The 9780-nt window shown below is 42.9% G+C and overlaps 1 protein-coding gene across 1 annotated transcript in view; it reads left to right on the top strand.

Moving 5' to 3' along the window:
- The window catches only part of GLE1 (GLE1 RNA export mediator), a 39836-nt gene extending 36125 nt beyond the window's left edge, over window positions 1-3711 (top strand). The window contains exons 14-16 of the mRNA XM_040324742.1: window positions 457-539; window positions 3189-3252; window positions 3332-3711. Coding sequence (XP_040180676.1) covers window positions 457-539; window positions 3189-3252; window positions 3332-3385 — 201 coding nt within the window. The 3' untranslated portion in view covers window positions 3386-3711. The remainder of the gene's footprint in view (window positions 1-456; window positions 540-3188; window positions 3253-3331) is intronic.
- Window positions 3712-9780: the final 6069 nt, after the last annotated feature.

The raw sequence follows: 9780 nt of genomic DNA, 5'->3' as shown, positions 1-9780 counted from the left end.
AATCGGTTCTAGCAGTATTGTTTTCATACCTGGAGGTTGATATCTACTCACTTGGATCAATACTTCAACACTATTGTTTTTTGGACTATATTATAATTTTTTCTTTCACTTTTCACATTGTGGGCTTTAAATTTTACGTTTTTTTTTTATTTTTATTATTATTATCTTTGCACCTTTCATTTAGTGTATATATAATTACGTCTGCACATGTTCTAAGTGTTTAAACATTAGTCATTTGTTATATGGTCCAGTATAGGACCATTCTAATTTAGCGTCGCACTTTCTATATTTATCCTATAAGTTCTTTATGGCAAATATGGGGGCTTGGCAATAAATTTACAGCTATAATTTTTTTTCTAGGGATGATTAGAAACAAAAAACTGGGATCCAGGAATGAATGTTGAGGGAAAAGTTTATGCTGTTTGTTTTTTTACTTATTCTGCTCTCCATCTGCAGGTGTGTGGGAATGCCTTAATGAAACAATACCAAGACCAGTTTTGGAAATTAATTATTTTGCTTAAAGAAGAACTTTTCCCTAGGTAGGTGGAAAATTGATTTTAAGGAACTCTACTTCTCTCCTACAGCAATTTTTGGCTTTAGGCCGACTTTAACATGGAACTTTTGGCTCCGCCTCGAGACTAGCTGCATCACCACCATGTGGTGGGACAATCCCTCTGCCACGGGTGACCCTCCGCTCACAATCCCCCCCCCCATGAGTGCACTGACATCTGGAATGCAGTGACCCTATGGTTAAAATGATTGAAAAGTCTCTCGTTATTTTTATGGGGGGGAGGGGCGGGACAGGACATGTTATACATACTTGCTCTGTTGCAGTGGGTTTGCTCGAAGCAGCCCGGATTCTCATTTTCTCAGGTCCCATGGTGCTCCTGGCCCCTCCCTCCTGTTCAGTGCCCCCACAGAAAGCAGTTTGCTATGGGGGCACCCGAGCCAAATCGCACCATAAAATGCATGAAGATAAAAAACCTTTTTTTTGCCTTTTTGCAACCAACTTTGCCTGGAGTCAGAGTTCCTTACCTTGTCATTGGATGCCTCCACTGAAGTTATACATGTCTTTGTGGCTAAGGATAGCCAAAGCTTTGTATATACAAAGTACAGAAGCTCTAAGCGGGGTCCTTGCACTTCGTTACCGAGGTAAACTCAAGGCCTTGGAACAGACCGGGCCCATGGATTGCAGTGACCATCTCTGACCCAAACTCGGTCTCCACATTTAAGGCTGTTCTTGGGGTACCACATTCTCCCATCATGACCATGCACGAGACCATTTCAACTCTTACTGATGCAGTACGCTCTACCTTACGTTGCATCAGAAGCGGGCATGCTTGCTTTGCCCAAGAAAACGACTGACCAGTATTTTAAATCCCAGTTTTCTCTGTCTTTTGATGGCTGTGACCCTAATCTCTGAGGGCAGAACCTGCCAAACAGTGACAGTATGGGTTGGATCTCTTTTTTATAAAGAATCTCTCCACTGTGGGGATATACCTCCTTTCTGATAGAACCTGTGGAGCAGAAGTTTGGAGATCAACTTTTCAATGTCTTGTTGGAAGCATCAAAATTTGTGTCCTGTTTGGATCTGATTCCATATAGATGTGCAGAGTACTCTGGTTAAAAAGCTGGGATGCAGTTGCTGTATCCAAGAAACACCTGATTCACTTATCCTTCAAGGGATACTGGCTGTATGGTCCTACCTTTGATGAAGGCAACTGCATGAGTCCAGGCTATTCATCTATCTCAGCATAAGATGTCCAAGGAAAGGTTGTCTTAAATCCCAGCCTTGTCCTCCATATGCTTTTAGAGTGAGTACAGTTGGACCCACAGAGCTTGATTCTTAAATGGCCAGCAAGGCGGGAGGATTCTGCACTGTGCAGATCTCCTGGCTCAGACACGTTTAGGACACCATGTACTGCTGTGTTTTTACGCTCAGTATTGGAATCTCTCCTACACAGTGAGAAGTAGCCTGCTTCCTGGTATGAACGGTACTGGGGGGTCTTACCCACGCTAATCCCCTGTTATTTCCAGCTGGTAGTTTCTGAACCATTTGATAGGCTGCATTCACACCTGAACGCGGCGTATTTTACCGCGACAAATTGCGGCGTTTTGTCCCGCCATTTGCCGCGACAAAACGTGGCGTTTTTTACCGCGTTTTCCGCTGGAGGGGTGATTTACACATTGTCGGCTATGGCCGAACGCCGAAGCCGCCTGAAAAAAAGGGTCAGAGACTTGTTTTGAGCTTCAGGCGTACAGGACTTCAGGCGTACTGCGTTTAGGCGTGGAGATGTGAACCATCTCCATAGAGAACAATGTTAAATCACCCCTCCAGCGTATTTTAGGCTGCAATAGCGTCGGGCTACAGGCGTTAAAACGCCTAGGTGTGAATGGAGCCATATAGGGTGCAGTAGTTTCATGCTTTTTAGAGAAGGGCCACATGTTTCTCTGGGCTGTGTGCGGGTTAGAACAAACTAGCTTTCTACTATGGCTATCCTGTACGAAAAAAAAATACCCAATTTCCCCCATCCATTTACTTAATGTGGATGCAGGAATCCTCCCCACTGTTTTATTGTATTCAGATTGTGGGGAGATGCCTCAACCATCGGAATACTGATTAGTGCTGCAGCCTAATGCTTGGGGCGCTGATTGAGCAAGAATATTTTGACAGGGTGTTTTGAACAGAAGTGGATTTGTAAATCGATTTCTGTTCAACCACAGTGACCATACATGAATCAAAATTCAGTCCGTTCAGCAGGGACTGGCTGAATTTTGATCCATGTATGGCCAACTTTTCTCAGGTTTAGGCAGTGCTTCTCCTAGAGCAGGGGTCCCCAAACTTTCTAAATCAAGAGCCAGTTTACTATTTTTACAGTGAATTAAAAAATCCAAATGTTTAACTCCCCTGTAAAATGCTCTTCGCAGAGTCCATTGAGTGTCACAGGTCCCTTCCCTCGAAGTTGATGGCCATTGTTCTAGGCAAACTGAAGTATTCTGTTCATGGGAGGGGCTACACTCAGGATTCTGGTGCCAGTGTCCAATCTGCTTTGTAGGCAGCGGTATAATCCACTTGCATAAGATTCCTGTGTCAATCAGTGCACTCCAGGAAAAGGATTAGGCTGGGAGTACAATGATCCTATTTCTCAGTAGACTGAATTAGGATACCTTTCTTTCTTCTCCTACAGAATCCAGATGGTAACTACGGAGGGGCAAATGGGGGCGGTGGTTCGACTAAGGTCCTTCTTGGAAGTAAGTTTTATATTGCCTAGTTTTGTGGATAACTTCTGAATGGCTAATTTACTTACTTGTTTGTTTCATTTATTAACAGAATATCTTGCGACAAAAGACAATACCTCTGCCAAAGGGATATCAACGTTTTTGATCATGAAAGAACGGAAGCCATGGTGTATTCTAACGCCCATTGTAAAATTAAAGTGTTTGTAAACCCCCCCCCCCCCCCCCCATTATGAACTTCTCTTATTTACTCCCATTTGGTTTAATAAATATATCATTAAAAGCCCTAACGCACTTCCTGTCCTAGGATGGTGACACTACTCCTTTATAGATGCAGTAGAGTGAGTGAGAGTTGTCAAAGTGTGTTGCTGGCAGGATTATCGGGTAAAAAAAGATGGTAAAATGCAATATGTTTTTTATTCTTGGGTTTTTAATGTATTTGTTAACAATTTATATATTTTAAAATAAAATGTGTAAAAAAATTAATAAAAAAAATTCTAAGTCAACCCACTACATTTAAAGTATTTTTTTTTTTTAGTGTGCGTATATATTATGCAAATATGTTGTCAATGTAGTGCTGCCCCTTTAGGAGGCGCTTGAGTTTTGTTTTGGTCCGGTTCCTCGCCTCTCGCCAATGAGGGAGCAGATCCGGTGGCCGAGCGAGCGCCGCTCGTATTATTACTGCAGTCGGTGTCAGAGGGAGGGGGGAGGAATCTTCCACAGGAGCTGACAGGCAGGCTCTGCCTTCAGTGAGCCTCGGTCAGCTTGGCATGGCTTTGGGCGATGCGGGGCACCCGCTACATCAAACACCAACTTTGTTGCCCAGTATTGTTGCTGCTACATGCAACAATTTGGAAGCAAATTGCCCCAGTGTACTGCAAACTGTTCTATAACTAACATGGACAGGAATTTTAAAGTAATATTAAAGGCTGATTTTTTAATAAAAAAAACAGTTGTACTTCCCTGCTCTTTGCAGTGGTTTTGCACATAGCAGACCTATTCCCCCCCCCCCCTCTTTTTGGGTCCCTCTCCAGCGCTTCTGGATCATCCCTCCTGCCAAGTGCCCCCACAGCAAGCAGTTTGCTACGGGGCACCAGAACCCCTGCTCTGTTCATTCCCGTACAGAGCTGTGCCTCGGCCTTGCCCCCTCTCTCCAATTGCTTCTGTTGCGGTCTTGGCCAATGGAGGAGGGAAAGGCTCTCGTGCACATCACTGGCTTTGAGACAGGGCTTGGGTAAGTACAGCATGTAACGCAAGGACTAAAATGGCAAGGAAAACGTATACATTTTGAAAAAGTCCTAGTTAACTTCACCACCATTATATAAAATCTACATTTATAACACAAAAGGGAAGCCTTCTACGCTATGTATAGTGATTCAATGGTTTGGTGCTCCCAGTGCAATTCACACAAAATGCCTCTGGCAGGATTGATGTCACTGTCAGCACTGCTTGTAATAGTTAGAAACCAGGGACAGGTGGTTACTGGGTTTGCCCTTAAGCTTTGTGCACAGTGTTACTTACCTTGGTCAATCTCTGCCTGCTAGCCATTGAAAAAACTTGTATAATTTGCTGCCACTCCCAATACCAGCCCATACAGGCAGCCCAAGGGGTAGTTGTAGTTATATTCTGGCCCTATCGTACCTGGGTGTCAGCCAATCCCTGCCACCAAGGAAAGATTTCAGATTGATAACATTTATAGGGCCTAAAAAGTAAAAAGAAAACTTTAAGACATGAAAGTGGGGGAAAAAGATGTTTGATACGCGATTTAAAAAAAAACAAAAACAGCTTGTTGCACCTTTTTGGTGCATTGTAATGGTCTATATATAGTATATAAACTCATGATTTTTTTTTTCTTAGTAGATTTCCATAATGGCTCAATAGAAGTAATTTGCTATGTCTGATTCACTTGGCTACAACATGCCCAAAAGGTAACCATAGACATAGAGTAAGGGATTATTACAAAAAAAATGGTTCCCAGTCACAATATTCACTATAGATTTTATGAAATCTTTCACTGACCTCTTTAAAGCGGTGGTTCCCCCTAAAACACATTTCTAACAATACATTCGTAAGACCCGTTACACTGCGGGTAGGCTGGCTTTTTTTTTTTTTTTTTTTAAGTACATACCTCGATCTTGGCGTTTCGTCCCTTGGCGGTGGGCGTTCCTAGTTGATTGACGTTCCTTTGACGGGCGCATACTGCGCGTCACGACTTTCCGACAGAAGCCGAACGTCATTGCGCAGGCACCGTATAGAGTCGGCTCTATACGGCGCCTGCGCAGCGACGTTCGGCTTCTTTCGGAAAGTCGTGACGCGCAGTATGCGCCCGTCGGAGGAACGTCAATCAACTAGGAACGCCCACCGCCAAGGGACAAAACGCCGAGATCGAGGTATGTACTAAAAAAAAAAAAAAAAAAAAGCCAGCCTACCCGCAGTGTAACGGGTCTTACGAATGTATTGTTAGAAATGTGTTTTAGGGGGAACCACCCCTTTAAACAGTCTGATTGTCAGTATTCTCAAGCTATAATGTCGCAGTACCGAACACAAATCGCTGATCGCCGCCATTACTAGTAAACAAATAATATAAATATATATATATATATATATATATAAATAAAAATGCCATAAAACTATCCCCTATTTTGCAAACGCTAAACCAATCAATAAACGCTTATTGCGATTTTTTTTTTTTTTTCGTAAAAAAAATAAAATATATAGAAAAATACGTATCGGCCTAAACCGAGGAAAAAAATGTATTTTTTATATATTTTGGGGGGATATTTATTATAGCAAAAGTTAAAAATATTCATTTTTTTTTTTTCAAAATTGACGCTCTATGTTTATAGCGCAAAAACTAAAAACCGCAGAGGTGATCAAATACCACCAAAAGACAACTCTATTTGTGGGGGGAAAAAGGACGCCAATTTTGTTTGGGAGCCATGTCGCACAACCGCGCAATTGTCCATTAAAGCGACGCAGTGCCGAATTGAAAAGTGCTCTGGTCTTTGACCAACAATATGGTCCGGGGGTTAAGTGGTTAATGTTCTTAAAGATTACCTTTCCTATCTGTAGTACAAAGTTGGTTAATGGAACACCCCAAGAAATGTAATTTCCTGCTTGTGTGATTGGCTGCCTGATTTCCCAAGAAGTCTGTGTTATAAGCTACAAGGCAGATTGTAGGCATATTCTGCAACAAACTTTTTTTTTTGGTTAGATGCTTCTAAACTAATTGCTTCCTCATTAGAGCGCTGCAAGTGCATCAGATAATCAATAATGGAAAAAGTCACTCCCATTCAGAATCGGTACTCAAAAGACATAGAAGAACAAATGCCTTTTTATTTTATTTGTTTAACAGCTAAGGGATCTGTTACAAAGTCTGAGTGATCGATGTACACTGCAAGGATTTTAACAGAGATGATTCTTTTAAGTGTGGAGTTAATCCTGACTGAAGTATTATTCAAAGGCACCAAACCCGCACTTCAGCGCACCATCATTACCGGAGTATGCTCATTAATGGTGACATAGTGGACGTTTTTTTTTTCTACCCAGTGTCCGTTGCGTCTGTGCTTGTCTGTCTGAACAGAGCCATGCTCAGGCAGCCCTGTGCCCTACTGTACAGTGCCAATCTCAGTGTCTGTGTACCTTGGGATCACAGTGATTGATCAGAGAGGCTAATCACAATGATCATAAATGTCAACAGTGTAGTGTTTACATCTGAGAGTCCACCCCTTCTTTTTACAATGGAGAAACACTCTTCACCTTGTCCCTCTGTGTATGACTTGTATGCTCTTTATCTAGTGTGGCACTACCAAGCTCCATGTTTTAATCCCTTCAATACCAGCATGTTTCTTAATTTCCTAAAAATTGTGACGACAAATGAGCACCCCCCCCCCTTGGGGCGTGTTTATTTTTTATTTTATTTTTTCTCAAAAGCACATTTTGTGTTGACTGACAGCAGCTGGAGCCTATGGCTTCTGGTGCTGCCTGTGTCTGTTGTGAGACCAGAAAGAGAGGATAGATGGGCTGCACATGGGACAGGGCTGGAACATTGACTCAGTTGTGTAAGTGTGTTGCCAACCTACCGGCTTCAAATTTACTGTCATGACACCCAAAATTTACTGGCACAGATATGTTTTTACTGGCATTTCAAAAAGTTACAAAATTAAGTGCAAATTTCAGTATTTAGGCTACAAACCTGTACAATGTGTAATTGGCAATGTGGTTTTTAAGGTAGATATTTAGGCAAAAAAACATTTTTTATATTTGATTAAGTAGGTCAGGGGCAGTACTCAAGAGGGCAAGAGATTCGATTTTTTTTCTTTAAATTGGCTATATACAAGCCTATGAAAATGCAAAACCCACTTAAAGTGGGTCAGATGCACAGGTCTTAATACTTACCTTCCCGATAGGCAGAAGCTACAGCCTGTTGATATACAGCTCTTTTGGGTACGGTAAGTTGAATGCCAACTTTCACATTGAGAATGTTGGGGCAGGAGTTTTTCAGGCGGTATTTAGGTGCTATTTTTAGCGCTAAACCCCCTGAAAAACTCCTCGGTGTGAAAGGGGCCTAACATCCACCAGCTCTGTGATGTTGTCATGGAGGAATGGAAGAGGACTCCAGTGGCAACCTGTGGATCTCTGGTGAAATCCATGCTGCCTTTTAAAATAAGGACACTTGCCCGTCCAGGGCACCCATCAGGTCGAGGTGTCGCCATACTCCGGAAGGGAAGCCTTGAGGCGTTGCTTCCTGGTACCCTGCTGTCTTCTGAGACTTGCGTGTCTCCCAGAAGAAAGCAGGGGGAGGTTCCAGATGTGGCGTAGATAGCTGTTGGTGGCTCAGCCAGGGCCGATCTGCCCTATAGGCTCACTATGCAAGCCGCTTAGGGCCCCGCAAATTACTAGAGGCCCCGCCTGGTGAGAAGTCATTTTTGCCCCCTCACCTCGCTGGCTGCATGGGAGAAGAGGTAAGAAGTCAGCACCCCCTGCTTCTCAATTTAATGTAAGATGTCATTTCCGACAGCAGAACACCCCCTCCCCCCGCTTCTTAACTTTCTTTAATGTGACATGTCACTGTCGTCAGCGCCCCCCGCTTCTCATTTTTAATGTGCCATGTCATTTTTCTTTGGGCCCCAGGGAGGTCAGGATCGGCACTGGGCTCAGCTATCTATGCCTGGAAGTGGGAACAAAATACCTGTATTAGACTAGACAGGTATCTGCTCCCCCCTGAAAGGTGCCAAATGTGACACCGGAGGGGGATTCCGAAAAGTGGAAGTACCATTTTTGGGTGGAACTCTGCTTTAAGGCCGAGCTGCAAAATAATGGTGGCCACAAAAAATATTGACACTTTGAGCCCAATTTGGACATTTTCACTTGGGGGTTTACTCTCTTTTGTTGCCAGCAGTTTTGATATTAATGGCTGTGTGTTGAGTTATTTTGAGGGGACAGCAAATTTACGCTGTTGGTAGCAAAGTGTAATTTCTTCAGTGTTGTCACATAAAAAAAATATATATATAATAAAATACTTACAGCAATGTGGGAGGTGTACTCACTTTTGTGAGATACTGTAACTTCATTTCTGAATTTATTCGTTTTTTTGGTTTCTTTGTATGTATGGATTACAAAATTTCATGTCAATAGCACCTTTAAAAATATATTTACCTAGAAAAATGGGGAAATAGTGGGTGTGGTCAGGTTTCATAGACGGTAGAAGTGTCTTGGGCCCCTTTTCCACTTATACGACTTCAAAGTCGTGCGATTTTGCGGCCGCGATTTGGAATCAGTACAACTTCAACTTTGGCATTAACCAATGAAAACATACATGGTGTGAGGCAATTCCTTTTCCTGCCACCGCAGTTGTCATTGCTGCTGCAGCAGTAGCAGTGCAAGAGGAGGAGGAGGAGTAGCGGAGGCGGGGAATACGTCAATATTGGGTACATCCCATTATTGCCAATCGTGAAAATAGGGATCAATTTTTGGTTCTCTATAATGAAGAATGAGAAGAATGCTCCTTACATTGGTGGTCAGTGGGATATTGTCTTTGTAGTTTGGGTCACAAAAATCATAAATAGCTGGGCACTCACGGATAAATCGAATGATTTGCTCATTATCGAGGACGTCTCTTTTTTTTTTACCTGTTTTGAGCACATTTAGCTAGATTCAGTAAGAGTTAGGTCGGCGTATCAGTAGATACGCTGACCTAACTCGGAATCTGCGCCGACCTAAGTTTAAGTGTATTCTCAAACAGAGATACACTTAAACCTAGCTAAGATACGACAGCTTGCGCCGTCCTATCTTAGGGTGCAATATTTAGGCTGGCCGCTAGGTGGCGCTTCCAATGCGGTCGGCGTAGAATATGTAAATCACTAGATACGCCTATTCACGAACGTACGCCCGGCCGCCGCAGTACATATACGCCGTTTACGTAACGCATTATCAGGCCTAAAGATATTCCATCAAATAGTTGGAATAGTAATGTTAAAGTATGGCCGCCGTTCCCGCTTCGAAAAATTTACGTTGTTTGCGTAAGTCGTCCGTGAATAGGGA

The sequence above is a fragment of the Rana temporaria genome, chromosome 9 (genome assembly GCF_905171775.1).
Source record: "Rana temporaria chromosome 9, aRanTem1.1, whole genome shotgun sequence".
Taxonomy (NCBI): Eukaryota; Metazoa; Chordata; class Amphibia; order Anura; family Ranidae; genus Rana; species Rana temporaria.
Note: the sequence above shows the minus strand (reverse complement) of the source record. Positions and strands in the feature narration are given on the sequence as shown.